An 18,151-nucleotide genomic window follows, 5' to 3' on the forward strand; every position below is an offset into this window, starting at 1 on the left:
TTGATCGCATTCAACAGTGTGAAGTGCGGTGACGTGAGTGTTACGGACGTAGGCTAAAACTTCGTAAAGTCTAAGAAGACTTTTCGCCACGTACTAGGATTTTGCGGTCGTAACACTTATTATCTCTTAGCTTCACATTCAACTTTACTGAAACATTTTTCCCCATCCAAGAGGAAACAACACGGCGCTTGGCTAGCCAGTTAGCTAGCTAACAGCAATAGTGTGCTGTAACGATAGCAATGTAAATCAGGAGTTATGTAAGGGAAGTCTAGTTTTATCACCTGAGCCACATCATGATATGGACTACGGACTACTCGACTGAACATCACTAACATAAAGTCTGGAGAAACCGCACCGTTTAGCTTGCTAACATTAGCCCACCTGCGGAAGAGGGAAATATCAGATAGAACTGTCACGATGAATTCTCTGCTCCGGGGTGAAGAGATGTGTTTGGCCCAGCTGTTTCTACAGTCTGGGTCCGCGTACGACTGCATTAGTGAACTTGGAGAACTGGGGCTTGTAGAGTTCAGAGATGTAAGTACGAAAACAGACCGCTTTAAATCTGCTGGAAACAGTAATTCATCGCTTAAAAAGTTGTAGCTGAAATTTCTGACAGTGCTCTAAAAGTTCTCTACACTCATCAAATAATGCAGTGACGTTTGCTCAGTGGAACACGGAAGTCACCGGCATATGTCATAATGCTACCATAAATGGGATCATACATAGACTTATTGTACAGTTTTTTAAGTTTCTTCATGAGATATGTTCAGAGTCCTGCATGAGAAGGTGCTAACGAACATGTACTTTTCACCTGTTTCAGCTCAATCCCACTGTTAACGCATTCCAGAGAAAATATGTGAACGAGATCAAAAAATGTGAAGAAATGGAGAGGATCCTCGGTAAGCATATGTTAGTCTTTGACATTTTAATAGTTCGAGGCTCCTTATGGTGGGAAGAAGATCTCCTCACTGAAGCTGAATCGAGTCATGGGAAATGTCAGCTGGTTGTAGATTTAGTTGAATGCTTAACTCGGTTAACCAAACCCTGGATTATTAAATTAGGAAGAGAGTAGCACACTGTCAGACTTGTCTTCAATTTCAGTGTTTTTCAAAGGCTGGTCATGGTGTTTGGAAGCGGTTATGATAGTTTCAAAAAGTTAAAAATTGCTCGTTGTTTATAACAGGATACCTTCTGAGGGAAATCAAGAAAGCGGATATTTCACTGCCAGAAACAGATGTGAACCCAGCAGCTCCTTTACCCAAGCATGTCATGACTATAATGGTTAGTTACTATGTTATTATTTTCATCACAATCATCATTTTTAGTGTATTATTGCTTTCATATATTGCTAAATATTACATGTTCTTATTGTTTCTCAGGAGCAGCTGCAGAGGCTAGAGGTGGAATTAGGTGAAGTCACCAGGAATAAGGAGAAGCTGCAGAGGAATCTGCTGGAGTTGACAGAGTACACACACATGCTGCGCATCACACGCACCTTTGTCCAAAGAAATGCTGAGGTTAGTGTTTGTGTTGGCTCACCTCTTGAAAAACCCACATTCTCACTACGATGCCACATTGTTTTTCTTTCACGGCGGGGAAACTAGTCTGCTGGTTGATTACATTTCGATTGCCTTCTTTACTCTCCTGCGTCTTGTCTTCACTTATAGCGGGAGCCCTTGCAAGTACAGTATGAGGAGTTTCCCTTCCTGGAAAAAGACACACTGATGGACTACAGCAGCATGCAGAGGCTAGGAGCCAAACTGGGGTGAGGGATAAAATTCTGTCAGCATTTTATTTATGTTATGCAAAGTGAATGCTACACATGAACGAGGACCGATGCAAATTTATTTTTTTTCTAAATAGTTTTCTGTGTCCTTTTCTGTCTGCCGCTGCTCTTCTCACTCACAGATGCACTTTATACTTAGAACACCCACAAACAAACAAGCTATTCACAAGATGCTCTGAAACTGTAAGGCAGCTGTGGCTTTTTGACAATAACTGATTAATGAAGCAAACATATATTTAGACTCTGTAAAACAGTAAGACAGTGTGGTGGGGCAGTGACAATGAGGGCTCGAAGAAAAGGTGGCTAAACTTACAGTGCTAGTGCAGTCAGGATGTACTTGGTGCCATTCACTTCACATGGATACATTCAATTTTTATTTAGATTTAATTTATGCTGTTCGTAATTCTTACATGAGTAGAGAAAAACAAAACATGTCATAAAATTAGAAAGGGCAAAATTACTTCTTTGATTCTTCTTGCTTTTTTAAAGTCGTACGAGTGCCACTGATCTTGACAGAGGATGAGCTCTGACAGCTCTTCTTATTTGTCCTTTGCAGTTTCATTTCTGGCCTTATTCAGAGGGTGAAGATCGAGAAATTTGAGCGAATGCTTTGGAGAGTATGTAAAGGCTACACCATCCTTAGCTATGCTGAAGTTGAAGAGTCTCTGGAAGATCCTGACACGGTAGGTTAAACCTGATTTAGATTCACATTTACTTGTGTTATATTTAGTTTGTTATGTTTTACAGAGTTACGTAAAAGCATGGGGCAGAAAGAAACAAAAGAAGCATTCTTTTAAAATTTTGCCTGGATCTCATTTCCTAACTACGCTTGATTCAAAGTATTTCACTTTGTACAACAAGTTAATGAACCGGGTTTATTTGATTTAAATAAAATTAACTGTAAGTTAGCTTTATTAGCACACTAAAAACTTTAGTACAAATTGATTTTAACATCTTTGTCCACGTGTAATAATGAGAAAATTTGCTTATATACCTAAGTGCCTACAAGTTTGTCTTTTAAGTTGGGATTTCCACTTGTAAATTATAAGACAAATTACCCACTGAGCCAAAGTTGATTTCCTGCCATTCCTATTAATTATATATTAGCCTATGTATTCTGTCAGGCTTCAGAAGTTTTAACCGTGCACCTTTTTTCGGTCCACTAATTATTGTAGGCTTGCTGTATGTAAAGGTCAATAATGTGACTAACTCTCCGCTATGCACATTACTTTCATTTCACGGTAGAAATGGGAAATAAACTCCCCTGTCTCTTTTTCTGTTTCCCCCCTCCCTTGCTGTGTGCATACATGGTATTGATGTTGTTAAATATTACTGAGAACAAGTCCGTCTTGTTTTGCTGGAGATCAGAGGATGGAGGTGGGAGAGTATCGTAGAGAGTTGTGAATCACGGATTTGCTCTTCGTGGTGACCTGCATGTGTGTTTTGGCAAAGATTTTATGTAGGATGTCCTGACTTCCTGACACAACGTTCCCATTTATCCGCACTCGGGACCACCCAAGGCTTAAATCCCAGATTTGTTATAGGACAAAATAGTAGATGACTCTTTTGAAGTTCTTAAGTATTCTTTACTAGTTGTTGATATAAACAGTGAGTGCTGTGATGTTGTCTATTCATAGTGAGAGATACCACTAATCCACTTAGGAATTTCCTCTGCTTGACCAGAGGTCAGGCATGACCTCACTAATGGAATGTCAGATGGATTTTTACTGATGGAAGATCGGAAGGCCGTGCTAACGCTTATCACTAAACTTCACAAAAAGAGACATTGAGAAATTGGAGTTTTCAAGGTCAAAGAGTTTTCAGGTCATATCAGCTGTATTTCCTCTTTTTTTTGGTAAACAACAGCTGATTGTACAAATGCATATAAATCCATTTTTTGTTTTCCTTAGATTTTTATTAAAGTTACACATATAAATATCACCTGAAATCTTTCTCATATTAAACTTGTATTTTTTGTGTCAGTGGTGCCTCCTTTATTTATTTATTTTTACACTTCCTTTTTCTGCAGGGTGAGCCTACCAAAAGTGTGGTGTTCCTGATTTCCTATTGGGGAGATCAAATTGGTCAGAAAGTGAAAAAGATCTGTGACTGGTAAATATTACACACGACTCGTTAAAAGGCTGGCATCTGTTTAAGACTCTATGCCCAATAGTAGTGAGCTATAAATAATGGCATACTTTTTCCTCTCCACAGCTACCACTGTCACCTGTACCCCTATCCCAGTAACAATGAGGAGAGGAACGATGTTGTGGAAGGACTAAGAACTCGCATTCAGGACCTGAAAACTGTATGTCTGTTGTTTGCTTAATTATCTGATCATACAGGTGTTTAGTTAAGGACAGAAAAAGTTATTATTTGTGACATGAGAATACTCGAGTTTCTTTATGTTATACGCACGATTTCTGCTTTGAACTTCTTTTCACGGTCAAAGAACAAAATGAAATGGTTGATCTGTTTTCTGAACGAATAACCTGGCTGTTGTTCTTGTTAGCCAGTGAGCAAAACTGCACAAACAGCTCAGCTCCTAACAAGAGCATTGCACTGTGAATCCTTTGGTAGCATTAACCCACCGTGACTGAAAGATGGAATTACACTCAGCCGCTGTAGCACATGATCAACGTGAGGCCTCAGCTGAAAGTTGATTTTTTTCCCCCTCCTTTATGCCTCTCTCTCTTTGTCTCCCCACTGCTTTGTCGTTTGCCTGTCTTATAGCTTTTCACTCTCATATTCACACGCAAACACTCACAAAGGTCAAAGATTTTTAAAAAATTCTTTATATTTTGAAGCTATACATCACACTAACAGTTTACCTGTTACTGTGTCCAGGTGCTTCATAGGACAGAAGACTATCTGAGACAGGTCCTGATCAAGGCTTCAGAATCTGTCTACACCTGGGTCGTCCAGGTCAAGAAGATGAAGGCCATCTACTATGTTCTGAACCTGTGTAGTTTTGATGTGACCAATAAGTGTTTGATCGCAGAGGTGTGGTGTCCTGTCAGTGACATTCCTGCACTGCGGAGAGCGCTAGAAGACGGATCGGTGAGGAACTTCAGCATGACTGGAGGCTTTTCTGCTTATTTAACCATTGCTGTTATTTAAAGGGCTCGGTTATTATGATGAAAGCACATGCTGTGTGAGGCATCAGTCTTTGCCCCACTTTATTTAAAGAAAAACACATTTTGCATTGCTTGGGTACTGAGGGCTCACTATTGATCACATTTTGCAGGTTGAGAAGTGTAGAAGTGTGTATTTGTGAAAAAGAACTACAAAGATGTGTTATTGTTAATACAAGTTCATGTATAGATTAAAAAAAAAAGTTCTTTAGAACTGGCTCACCAATGTTTACTTTATAGATCTAAAAAAGATACATTATATTGAATGTATGTCTTTTTTAAAATTATTTAGAGTTTTATATATATTTCTTAAATGTACAGTTGTGGAGAAAAGCTTCTTGTAACCTACTTACATGTTACATGTGTAACTTCCCGTTGATGTTTCAGAGGAAAAGTGGAGCGACAGTTCCTTCCTTTGTTAATCGTATCCCCACAACTGACACTCCTCCAACCCTGATAAGGACCAACAAGTTTACCTCTGGATTTCAGAACATTGTGGACGCCTATGGAGTGGGCAGCTACAGGGAAGTAAACCCTGGTAAGTCAGATTTGTGCCTGTCTGTCTGTCTAACACACACACACACACACACACACACACACACACACACACACACACTATGGCAACTAATGTATCGAAGCCAGCAGTTTATAATTCTGAATGTTGGTTTTTTTTTGAGATTCTGTATTGAAGGTAAAAGTGCTGACAGCTACGTCAGCACCTGTTAAGCTAAGGGGGCCGGGTCCTGAGATACACTCTCTCTCAACTGACATGCCTATCAGTGAGAGCACAGGGTACCTATGATTGATACATTACACTATTACCTAGGCAACCACAGGCTGAAATGTCCTGCGTGATAACATGTAATGATGCACCTTTAGGGTTAGCTCAGGCTACTTTGAGATATTTTTTAAATATATTTTTTTGGCCTTTTTCAGCTTTATTAGTTAGATCAATGAACGAACGCCAAAATTGACCGGGGGCAGAGACAGAAGGGGGAAGACATGCGGTAAAGGGCCGCGGGTCGGACTCGAATGTGTATAAATTGGTGGAAGAGTCACAAAATTTTATGTATTTATATAAATATAAATGATGCGACTTCTTATGTTGAAACAGTTTTTACAGGTGTTTCAGTGTAAATTAGGCTTTCAAAACTGTTTGTTGTAGCTGCGGTGATATTAGCACCATCATCACAGATATAACTTATTATTATTATCAAGGTATTAATTACTTACTAACTTCATTACTCCTTTAGCATAATATTTTTACATTATAGTTATAGTCATACTAAGCAACAATGTGCTGCCTTTGTTGTCAAGTGTTGTACTATTGCTTTACATTTACTTTATTATTAAAAAACTTTAAAGGATAATTCCCTGTGCTTGTTTTTCCCCCCCTTCTGTTTATTTTTAGCTCCATTCACAATCATAACTTTCCCATTCTTGTTCGCTGTGATGTTTGGGGACCTTGGTCATGGCGTTCTCATGGCTCTGTTTGCTTTCTGGATGGTTTCATATGAAAACCACCGCAAACTTAAAAACACCAGGAATGAGGCGAGTACTCCAAAGTTTTTTGAAAATGCCCTTTCAAAAGTTTATTTGTGTTACAAAGGTAAAAACAGTCTCTCTGAAGTATAATTAAGTGATTTTAATGTGCACGTGCAGATCTTGAACACATTCTTCGAGGGGCGTTATATCATTCTGATGATGGGACTGTTCTCTATCTACACTGGGCTGATATACAATGATTGTTTCTCAAAATCTCTCAACATCTTTGGTTCTGGATGGAGTGTGTTACCCATGTTTGATAAGAACGTGTGGAAGTAAGTATCTGTCAATAAGAAGAACTTCATATAACAGGAAGTTTACAGCTGTGTATTTAAAGATAAGATGAATTTTGTAAAATCACAATCATTATGGGTTTCATTTTTGCAATACAGCAATAAAACAATCCAAGACAATGACCAGCTAACTTTGGATCCAGCTACTCCAGGTGTTTTTAAAGGGCCGTACCCTCTGGGAATTGACCCGGTGAGTAGACAGTTTTAAGGGCTAGCTTAAAAATATGATATCATCGTGGGACCTGTTAGTGGGTGGGATTCATTAGGGTGCAAGTGAACATTTTGCCATCAAAGTAAATGTGTTAGAAGCAGGAAAATGGGTAAGCATAAGGATATGAGATGACATGTCAGAGCATCTCCAAAAGTGCAGCTCCTGTGGAGCTTTCCCAGTCTGCAGTGGTCAGTATCTATCAAAAGTGGTCCAAGAAAGGAACAGTGAGAGCAACACGGTATTAGGCAGTTGGTCATAATGTTATGCCTGATTGGAATAATAGATTTTATCATTACTTTTTATGGTTTCGTGGTTTGTAAAGTGATTAATCTTAATTTTTGATATTTTGTACTTGAATCTTTTTATTGGCGTGTGAAATTTAAATCCTGTTATTTAAAAAGGTTAATGAAAATCAGTCACCAGGAGGTTGTTGATACAATAAACTGGATCAATTCGTAACTGATTAAACTCATTAAAACAGTCAGTTTGCTTGATAAGCAGTAATTTCACTGGCCACACATTCTTCAATAAAGTAAAATTTCTGGTGTCAGTGTTGTTGTTATTGAATCACTTACGTAAAAGTAACCTTATTAGAACCTTAACAGTAATAGTCTTATAATCCTCATGTTGGTAATGTATCACAGTAATAAGCAGAGCTGCTTATTCTGTTTGCTCCAGTTAATCCCTGAAGTCACCAGTAATAACATGTCACCTTTCCTTTGTAAAGATTTGGAACTTGGCAACCAACCGCCTTACATTTCTTAACTCCTATAAGATGAAGATGTCAGTGATATTCGGGATCCTACACATGAGCTTTGGGTTAATCCTCAGCACCTACAATCATCTGTAAGTACTAGTTTACTGTTTTCATTACCCTGTGAAAGCCCTTAAAGAGCCCGTGTTTGGTTTGGGTACAAATTACAGCTGTCATTTTAGCTGCTGGAGCTGGGAAAGAATAAAGACCTGTGTTTGCTCTTGTAGACGACAGCAGAACCTTTAGTTTTCTTGGCTAAAAATGTTTATAACTTATGCATCTTTAAGCTTACGCAAATACATTACATGCTGGCAAACACAGAGATGGAAGAAACTCTTGCAGCGTAAAAGGTTATTTCGTGTATTGTAGGAGTATTTTCTGTGGGAGAGAATACCTCTGTCCTATGTAGACACTGAGCTGCACAAAAAAGCATGATGTGAGCTCCTTAAGTAACATGATATAGTTTTTAATAGTCTGCCTTATTTTTGTTTGTCAAAAAAAACCAGATACTTCAGGAAGAAGTACAACCTGTACTTGGTGTTCATCCCTGAGCTCGTGTTTATGCTGAGTCTGTTTGGATACCTGGTGTTCATGATATTCTATAAGTGGCTCGCCTTCTCGCCTAAGGACTCCAGATACGCTCCAAGCATTCTCATCCACTTCATAAACATGTTCATCATGCAGGATGATAGTTCATTGAAGCCCCTTTACCCAGGACAGGTAAGCAGCTCCACTCTTTCAGCTGTGTGTTTATGTGCTTAATGAACAGATTCAGTCTAATGTTATTAAAAATATCTCACAGAAGTCCCATACCTTCGTTGTTTAAATTATTTCTTTATTTTGGCTCTTCCAGAAAGGTCTGCAGATATTTCTAGTGATCATTGCTGTTCTCTCTGTGCCTGTTTTACTCCTGGGGAAACCCGTCTACCTTTATTGGCTAAGAAATGGAAGTCACCGCTTGGTAATGTACAGGGTAAGGGTTTGAGATTCATGCCTGCGTTAAAAGATGTGAAAAACATCACCAAATATTTTTCCTTGGTGTAAATTTTCAAACACGCTTAGTTTGTCCATTCGATTTTAGGGATATGAGCGTGTGCGACGCAGCAGTGATGAAGATCTCTGCCTGATGAGGGCTCATGACATGGAGGAGGGCAGCAATCACAGTGATCTGTCTACTAGTGGAGATCACCATTCAGAGGAGGTCAGTGTTGCAAACAGCTTGGTACCCATTCATCTCATATTTGCTCGTAAGCAAACATTTTTACCAGTTGCTACATTCATTTGTCTTTTTTTATACAATAGTTTGACTTTGCAGAGGAGATACTTCATCAGTCCATTCACACCATAGAGTATTGCCTGGGTTGCATCTCCAACACAGCCTCTTACCTAAGGCTCTGGGCTCTAAGCTTGGCACATGCCCGTAAGTAGAAGATCATTAATAATTACTATATGTTCTAAAACAAAGTGCTTCTTCACAATGTTACAGTGGACTTTGCTCTTAATTGTTACTACTTAATTGTTACTTAATTTGTCAGACTTTACTAGGTTAGTCAAGTATCAAGTTGTGGCCTCTATTCCAGTTCCAGTATTTCTCACATAACCTGTTTTTACATTGTCCACATTTGTCCTTTCTAACATGCAGAGAGAATAATTAAATATGCAGGCTATGAGATGGCCACTCACTAGCAGTACATTCAGCAGAATATTAGCTGCCTTGTTTCATTTGTTGTCGGAAGCTTACATGCACTCTTCATGGGCATGAGAGGCATAGTCATTTTTGGCTTTTAATGATTTCTTTGAACTCTAATCTTTTTCAAGGTTCCATAATTGTACAGGATACATTTTTAAGGACTTTAAAAAAACAAGAATAGTTTTGAATAGTTTGAATTCATTTAGTATATTTGGCTAATCACACTGGGTCAAAAGTATACGCAGAGGCTTAAATATATACCTACGTCGCCACTAATGTTTGGTTAAATGTCCTTAAGGAAGCTGCGACTCAGTCAGAGGCTTTTTGTAGCCGTCAACATAATTCTGGCATAAATCTGGCAGAATATTTGACACTTCTTGGCAGAACTGGTGGAATTCATTTAAATGGGCCGGTTTCCTGGACAGAGCTGGCTTTTAAGCATAGTCCACAAATTTTCTATAGTGTTGAGGTCGGGGCTTTGGGAAGACCATTCCAGCAGCTTAATGATAGGCTGTTTTATCCATTCCAAAACAAGTTTTGCTGTTTGCTTGGGATTATTGACCTGTTGGAACACTCATTGGTGTCCAGGTTCCAATCACCACCCATGACCATGACATTAATGTCCATGATGAGTGCGTGTAAACTTTTTTTCTTGATCAATGGCACACCTGTGATTTGCCAGAATTTTGTATTTCTCTAAATGGATGCTGAAGTAGATTTTATTATTTGCCATCACAGAGCTGTCAGAGGTGCTGTGGGCCATGGTCATGCGAATAGGACTACGAATGGACCCAAAACTTAGGGTTTTAGTCCTGGTGCCATTGTTTGGCTTGTTTGCTGTCCTCACTGTGTCCATCCTCCTGGTAATGGAGGGTCTCTCTGCGTTCCTTCATGCCCTTCGGCTACACTGGTAAGACAAAGCACTAAAGTACTGCGAGTGATAGTCGGGATCAATATGTTCTGAAGTATCTGTTTTCGTGTTTATAATTTCGGTTTCTCATCTTTTTATCCACAGGGTGGAGTTTCAGAATAAATTCTACAGTGGGACTGGCGTCAAGTTTTGCCCATTTTCCTTCTCTCTCCTACCATCTTGCTTTGAGCAGGATGGGTTACTGTGAAGTGACTATTGAGAAATTGTCTTAGTTGGTAACCAGAACCAAAACAAGCCAACAGGGTTCTGTACTTGTGAAGACCTTTTCCAGAGGTATGATCAAATAGTTTGGATATTTATTCTCATTTTTTATTATTTACATTTCATCTAAAGAAATGTATGGCGAGATTCAGAAATTCATGTAACTTTAGATTCTTTTGTATCAGGATCATAAAGTTTCACTGCAGAGTGTTTGTTGGGTGAAATGTTAGCCTCAGATTTAACATGCAAGTCATCAAATTTTTATAAGGTACAATTGTTAATGGTTATTGATGTCACTTGCATGGAGAGACAAATCTTCCAAATGCAGGATCAATATATAAAAATGTAATGTATAAAATTTTAGTATTAGCCGACATTAGCAGTAATAAGAAAGCGAAGGGCCGTAACATTTGGCTACTTAGAAAACACCTTTGGGATAAATATGTTGGTAGTTTTGACCTTACTGTGGGAATTTGTGATCTAATAAGATGGAAGTTTATTTATTACTGTGTGTTTCCTCATTTTCTTCTTCTTTAACAAGTTTTTGTCATTAATTTCAGCATCCTGGTTTATGTGTTTATATTAACTTTTTTTTCCCAAGGAGTTTTTGTTTTGGCAGATTTGGTTTCCACACAGTAGATAGTGAGCCAACCTCTCATTTACATTGCTCGACTTTATTGCACTGACTGCCTTACCAAAATTACCACCCCACGACAGCATAATGTATCATCCTTAATGCCCAGCTTGTAGTACCAAAACAAAGCAAAGGATCCCTGACTTTTAACTTTTGAAAAGTGCTTGAGCAGGTGTGTGAAGGGATGTAAATACTTTTATTACTTTCATGCATTCACAGTGTTGCCTTTGCACCTACTACTTACTGTATAGCTTAAAATTCCTACCATGGAAAAGCTCGCATCCTTTGACTCAGCTCTGCTGGTCACGAGCCTTTTACTTTCAAACATCCTTTGATGGGTGAAGATTGGAGGTGTTGTACTCATGCCAGGCACTACTGTTTGCTTATTTTCTAAAAGTGTACTGTATAGGATTGGTATTGGAGTTGGTAAAGGGAAGTTCTGTCAGTTTTTTTTCTTTTTCTTTTCAGTGGCTCATTGTAATGTCAAATCTTTGTGACAGAAATAGCAATCCGTGTTTTGTTGAATCAAATTGTTTCATTATTAATTGATTCGTTAAAGCTAAATTGTTAAAATGTAGATTGAAGGTGTATTCTAATTTCTTATGATGCTACCCTTTTAATATCATGTATTTTCTGATCATACACTTCAGGTTCTAACTCTTTTACAACAAATGTCTGTTCTTTCTTATTGTCAATAAAATGTATTTGAGGTATTTTTTCCTCTTCAAGCCCTTAAATGTCTTCCCTCCTTAACTTGGGTTTATACAAGCCTTACTGAAGGGATTCTGTCAGGTCAAGTTTCACATCCACGAGTTTTATGTAATGTAGTTACAGATCAAGGTATTGTGGCACTAACACCACTGACGTGGACCCATGGTTGGTGTGGTTCAATAGGTAGTCTTTAGGTTCTTTACTCTTTTTTGTTTGTTTGTTTGTTTTTTCACCACAAAGGAATAACGGGCGGATGGAATATTGTCGTCATTTGTGTGCATCTTGGCTATTTTGCTGTATAGACCAGAAATTGAAATTGAGCCTTACAGTCAAAGCTCCGGGAAATAACGTCTCTCCCCATGTACGCCACGAGACGTTTGGTTGCCGAGGCAACGCAAAACACCGTCTACGGTGAGTTTCAGAGCTCGAAATCGCTACCGACATGATGATGTTAACTAATGGTAAATAAGTGGATAAAATATTGTGGAAAAAATATGGTGCACGACGATTTACGAGTGGAGTGGATCCGCCAGCGGGTGTCTGCTGGGTTTAATTTAAGGAAATGTCCCGACTGTTTCGATGAACTGCTCAGTCGGAGAGATGGAGAAGAAGAAGAGAAAATTATCCGTTATTTGAACTTCGTCTCCGAGGAAGACTCTCCATCGTGTCTTCTGTTTTTCAAAACTGTTAGAGAGGAAGAACTTGAAGTAGAAGTTCCCGTCGGTAAGTCCTGGTGCTTGTGCCCTCATGTGGGCTAGCAGTCACCCGCAGGTCAGAAAGGCCAGTGTCTCTGAAAGCTAATACAAGTTTACAAAAGTGAATAAAGTTTCGATGAACCCGTGTCCTTTTACTGTATTGCTTTTGGGTTAACGTAGGATGTTTTTACTGGTACCTTTTACCATGTTTCAGCATACTCTCAGAAAGTTTATTACTTATGTAATTTAACAACACTGTGGACATTTGGACCGCAAGACGACATCTAACTATAATGTTTACATTCCCAGAAAAGAAAACTGGAGATCCTGACCCAAGTGGGGCAGGGAACACCACCGACTTCATTACAAATGATGATAGGGACAGTCATGTGAGATCAAACTTTAAAACTGATATAATTATTAATGCATTATTGATTGAGAGGCTCAAGATAGTTAATAAGGTTTAACATATTTCTGGTTTGGTGATTTCAGAGGACTGAGATAAATCTGGTCTATCACACTGAGCTTCACGTAGCTGTCAACCAGTACCCACAGAGATTTTTGAAATCTTGTGTCTTCTACTTTCTCAGGAACACAAAGGGTGAGATGCCAGTTCCTCATCATCATACTTAAACATGTTCAAGCCTACAGGATTCTTGTTTATCTTCTTTGCTCCCTTTAGGGGTCACCATCCTGGATCACCCGGCTCCATTTCCCCCTATCCCTAGCATCTTCCTCTGTCACACCAACCCTCTGCACATCCTCCTTCACTCCATCCACAAATCCTCCCTGTGGTTTTGCTCTTTTCCTCCTTCCTGGCAGCTCCATATTTGACATCCTTTTCACATTAAATCCACTATCACTCTTCTGCACGTATCCAAACCATCAGAATTTTGCTTCTGTAACTTTATTTATCCCTCTGATGTACTTATTTCTAATCTTGTCACTTCTAATTTTCCATATAAAAAGCAATAAACATGATACTGTGTTATTGTATTATAAAACAGAGACTATTGTTGACCCACTGGACATGAATGAGGCCAATATCATGATGCCCTCGCTGTTTGACATTGGCATGCATTGTGGAAACCCTCTCCAGGTGCTTCAAAGCAAACTTGCCCATGTAAGAAAAATAAAAAAATACAACTGATCAGGAGCAACTTTTATCAGTAGGACTGAAAGTTGATGTCACAGCAGCATACTAGCTTTAAATCTTATTGTATATGGAAAAACATCAGATTTTCTAATGAATATTTGACTGCGTCTCCTCTCAGGTCTATATGCCCATGCTTACTGCCCACCAAATGGCAGTAGCTGGAGCAGGTGATCAAAGTGAGGAAGTTTCTCATCAGGAGAAGATGAATGGGAAGAGTGAAGCAAATGAAACAAAGAGTTTAGTGAAGCCAAGTGGACAATTTATTATTCGTGATGAGTTGCTCAACAGAACGCATAAACTTTTGGGACTGCTGAACACGACTCTCCAACACCTTCAGCTTGAAGGTTTGTTTAATTACTTGAACCAATGGCTTGCTATTATTAAAGGCAAAAACTCACCATGATTTTTAATTTTTATTAGAGTATATAGATTTGCAAGCAAATGCTTTTTCTTCTCTCAGTTTCCAAGCAAGAGTATCCACTAGTACTGATGTCTATAGGACATAAGTTATTTTTTATGCCTATTCCCAAAAAGTGATTCAGTCTAAAAGCATTCTACATGTCACAGATGGGATTTTACTGCACATTCCTGAGCTGGAGATGGAAGACCTGCCTTCGAATCCAGAGATGGTAGAAAGCTTGGAGCAGTGCTTGATGAACTGGCAAACGCAAATAACCATTGTTATTGAGGAGCAGAAAAACAAAAAACCACAGGTTTGTAATTGTAATCTCATGTCCTGAGATTCAGTCCAGGAACTAAAGCAGGAGAAATATTTTTTCTGCTAAATTCATGCAATATTGTCAAGAATTTAAGAAATACCCATCGACCTAAAAGGAAAACATTCAGTTAAAGAATGTCTCAACTGCACCTGGTGACATGCAGTCACTAGACTCAATCATTAACTCTCCATTTTCCTCCAGGCGCCTGGTCCTTTGGCTGAGATAGCACTTTGGCAGGAACGTGCGTCTGTCCTTAATGCTCTGAGTGAACAGCTTAATCATCCTGCAGTAGTGAAGATCGTGGAGGTGATGACCAAAGCAGGTGCAGGCATTGTTCTTACACTGGAGGGAGCGATTGCTGAACTTACTAAATACCGTTTGGAGTCAGATGATAATATACGCTTCCTCAAGACACTAGAAAGGCATTTCATGGTAAGCACATTATTGCTGACTATACAAAAAAAAGGTAGTTACATGAAACTGAAAGGTTCCACGAATCTATAAAATTTTTGCAAGGACAAAAAGAAAAGGAATCAAAAGAATGATTGTGGATCTGTTGTGTTATCTTCTCCTTCACTTTTATCAAAGCTACCATTGTCTGTTTCAGAATCTGGCTACTGGAGCAAATTTTGGTGTGATCTTGGAGACCATCCCTCCTTTAATGGAGAGCCTGCAAATTGTATGGATGATCTCCTACCACTATAACACGAACGATCGTATGGTCCCCTTAATGGAGCGAATTGCCTGGCAGCTGTGTGAACGTGTGACTCAAGCCATAGATGTCCACACGCTGTTCAAGTATATGTGGATCTGAGACTTTTTAATTTATTGTTCAGTAGTCAAACAGAATCATTTTTTCAAATGTGACATTTTCTTGTGTCAGTATAACAGTGTATTGTCCTTAAACAGAAACAACAGGGAAGTTGCCAAATCCAAGGTCTACGAAGCTAAGCAGGTTTTAAGTCAGTGGAAGACATCCTACTTTGAGAGGCGTGCTGAAATTGAGGAATTAAGCAAGGCTTCACGCTGGGAGTTTGACCGTAAGAAACTGTTTGAGAAGACTGATTACATGGCTTCTGTCTGCCAGGATCTATGCAATGTTTTGCAGGTTGGTGTGAATAATACATAAATATCTCTATATATACATATAATTCATAAATACTGACCTCTCACACAATATCTGATTTGTATGTGTAATTTGAATGTGTAAAATAAACTTCAGATTTTTATTTCTCATGTGTTTGTGTTGGGCAGATTTTGGAGGAGTTTTACAATATCTTTGGCCCAGAGCTATTGAGTGTGACAGGTGACACAAAACACATTGATGAAGTGCACCGCACAGTGGAAAATCTGGTTGTGCCCCTTGAGGAGGCCGTTTTTAATCCTTTCAACATCTCTAAAATGAGCAGCTGGAAAATGATCATGCAAGACTTCAACACGGCGGTTCAGGTGGGTTTCAGACATTGCAGAAGCTGTTTGGTTGTTCTAAATGCACAAAGTAATTAAACAGCTTGGACAAATATAACTGTGCAAAATTTCAAGCTGAATGCGTGTGTCTGTCTAGGCTATTGAGGCAGAAGCGATGCACTTTATTGATGAGTCTTTTAAGACACTGCGCTCTTCAACTGATGCCTTTGACATGCTGCAGAAGTTTAAACACATTCGCACCAGAGAGGTCATCAGTAACCATTTGATGAAAAAGCTTGATGATATCTTGGAGCAGTACTGCAAGGAGGTAATATACTGTTGAATAAAACATGCTGGCATCTATTTAACATTAAAGTTACGATTAAAATCATTTTGAAGCCTCAGCTGAGGAACAGTCCACCCAAGACAATGTGACTTAAGTTGGTGAGCATGTGTGTATAACATAATGCTACAGCTAACTAAAATCTACTAACAAATGACATTTATTCTTTATACCTTTGATCTGTCAAGCCTTGGCTAACTTATCCTTATAAAATCTTGACATAAACGTTTCATAAAGGTAAATACTAAAGTTTTGTAATTTATGTGAGTGACACGTAGTCATTTTGTTGGTGTGGTTGTAGGTGGACAGGACACGGGAAATTTTTGAGACCATGAAAGACAAACCACCGTTAAATAAGAATGAGCCTCCTGTGGCTGGGGCAATCAGATGGGCACGATTTCTATTCCATCGCATCAAATATGCCATCCTCCCCTTCTTGAAAGTGCCGGAGATGTTGGACTGTGAAAAGAACAAAGTGGTGAGTTATTTCAAAACGCTTTATGTCACCATTAATGTTAAACTGTTTATACACTAAAATGCTTTTTAAAACAACTTTCTGTGATTTTTTTCTTTTTCTTTTCTTTCTGCTGTAGTTTGCTCAGGCCAAAGAGAAGTATGTAGAAATGGCAGAGCAGCTGAAGGACTATGAGGCAGCAAAATATGAAAGCTGGATGGCGGAGACAGAACATAATTTGCCTTTGCTAATGAAAAACCCCATTTTGGCCATGGTTACCAGTAAAAACTCAACTCAAACAGAACTAGTATGTGTCTTTTGCTATTTCCTCATAACTGTTGTATCTTATATTGTGTGTCTGTGAAGGTTCTCTTATATTGTGTGTTAAGACTCTCTAAAATTCCCTGCATTTTTCTCACTTTAAGGATGTCCCGCTACCTGAAAGTTGCACACCAAAGGGCTTGCGATACATTGTGAACTTTGCTCCGGAGATTAAAGAAATAATTTCTGAGGCTTACAGTCTTGAAGCCCTGGGCTACACTGTGCCTGATCTAGCTCAAAATGTTGCACTTCAGGAAAACAAATTCATCAGGTGATGAGACTCACCCGTAACTGAATAAAAAACTCAAAAACCAGTACTTGATGTCCTTTCTCTCTTGAACTGTTTCGTCCTTCATCTTAGGCATGTCAGTGATCTGAGCAACCTTATCAACCGCTATCACTCTGCATTGGACAGTTTGAATGAAGCACATGTCGTCATGCTGGCTCCACATATAAAAGTAGTCAGAAAAGACATCAGTTTGGGATTCAAAAGACTCAACTGGAATTCCTTGGGTACTATTCATACAAAGGCTGACATCTCTGTTTATGCTTGCTGTCAGATGAAATTACTTGTGTATAAAACTGAAATCTGCTAATCTTTGGTTTTAGGCATCCCGGATTTCATCAAACAAAGCCTTCAGACTGTCACTAAGTTTGAGTTTGTCGTCAGTCAGATTCATGAACATGAGAAGGCTATTGATTCTAAGTTGCAGTCCATGATGATGGCCAACTTACTGAAATTTCCATCACCAGATGCCTCAAACGACTTACCAGGTAGATGTATTAGAAGTATACTATTAGTTTACTGGAAATAAAGAATTTGTGCATACATTATTTTAATAGTTTCATATTTTTTCCTAAGCTATTAAGGAGTTCTGTGAACACATTGAGCGAGAGCGAGTCAAAACTGTGACGATGCTTGCCAAGAAGTATGCTGACATTGGAGTCCTTATAACTAGAATAGAACAGCTGAGTGTGGAAACCAGCACTGGCAGAGCCAAATGTATGGTAGATTATTACCAACACTGGGAACACAGAATACTGGACACTCTTACAAAGATGGTGCAGAGGTAACGAGTAATGGTTTTGAGCCTGTATAGATTGTGAGTGGTAATAATCACCGCATTTCTAACAAGTAGAATGCTGTTAGTCTTAACCATTGCAAC

General features: G+C 38.9%; 2 protein-coding genes across 2 annotated transcripts in view; both read left to right on the top strand.

The window, feature by feature from the left end:
- Positions 1-11,901, top strand: atp6v0a2b (ATPase H+ transporting V0 subunit a2b). The gene is made up of 20 exons (XM_063489506.1): positions 1-534; positions 821-899; positions 1,184-1,281; positions 1,380-1,517; positions 1,668-1,765; positions 2,343-2,469; positions 3,816-3,898; positions 4,001-4,094; positions 4,634-4,846; positions 5,308-5,458; positions 6,332-6,471; positions 6,583-6,740; positions 6,858-6,948; positions 7,697-7,815; positions 8,230-8,443; positions 8,577-8,696; positions 8,805-8,924; positions 9,026-9,143; positions 10,152-10,323; positions 10,429-11,901. The coding sequence occupies exons 1-20, from the start codon at positions 418-420 to the stop codon at positions 10,529-10,531; spliced, it is 2,553 nt and encodes an 850-aa protein (XP_063345576.1). The 5' UTR covers positions 1-417; the 3' UTR covers positions 10,532-11,901.
- Positions 11,902-12,384: 483 nt separating this feature from the next.
- Positions 12,385-18,151, top strand: part of dnah10 (dynein axonemal heavy chain 10) — a 33,757-nt gene continuing 27,990 nt past the window's right edge. Inside the window, exons 1-17 of the mRNA XM_063488796.1 lie at positions 12,385-12,613; positions 12,895-12,974; positions 13,078-13,186; positions 13,593-13,708; positions 13,860-14,085; positions 14,309-14,454; positions 14,662-14,892; positions 15,068-15,258; positions 15,370-15,568; positions 15,715-15,909; positions 16,025-16,195; positions 16,512-16,688; positions 16,813-16,971; positions 17,123-17,256; positions 17,347-17,498; positions 17,595-17,759; positions 17,848-18,055. Coding sequence (XP_063344866.1) covers positions 12,385-12,613; positions 12,895-12,974; positions 13,078-13,186; positions 13,593-13,708; positions 13,860-14,085; positions 14,309-14,454; positions 14,662-14,892; positions 15,068-15,258; positions 15,370-15,568; positions 15,715-15,909; positions 16,025-16,195; positions 16,512-16,688; positions 16,813-16,971; positions 17,123-17,256; positions 17,347-17,498; positions 17,595-17,759; positions 17,848-18,055 — 2,888 coding nt within the window. The remainder of the gene's footprint in view (positions 12,614-12,894; positions 12,975-13,077; positions 13,187-13,592; positions 13,709-13,859; positions 14,086-14,308; positions 14,455-14,661; positions 14,893-15,067; positions 15,259-15,369; positions 15,569-15,714; positions 15,910-16,024; positions 16,196-16,511; positions 16,689-16,812; positions 16,972-17,122; positions 17,257-17,346; positions 17,499-17,594; positions 17,760-17,847; positions 18,056-18,151) is intronic.

Source organism: Pelmatolapia mariae, linkage group LG12 (assembly GCF_036321145.2).
Source record: "Pelmatolapia mariae isolate MD_Pm_ZW linkage group LG12, Pm_UMD_F_2, whole genome shotgun sequence".
Lineage (NCBI taxonomy): Eukaryota > Metazoa > Chordata > Actinopteri > Cichliformes > Cichlidae > Pelmatolapia > Pelmatolapia mariae.

Excerpts from the sequence above, each read along its gene's own strand:
- atp6v0a2b (XM_063489506.1), top strand. The coding sequence starts at position 418 with ATGAATTCTCTGCTCCGGGGTGAAGAGATGTGTTTGGCCCAGCTGTTT. Across the intron at positions 1,766-2,342 it reads AGGCTAGGAGCCAAACTGGG|TTTCATTTCTGGCCTTATTC; the intron begins GTGAGGGATAAA and ends TGTCCTTTGCAG. Across the intron at positions 9,144-10,151 it reads TCTAAGCTTGGCACATGCCC|AGCTGTCAGAGGTGCTGTGG; the intron begins GTAAGTAGAAGA and ends TTGCCATCACAG.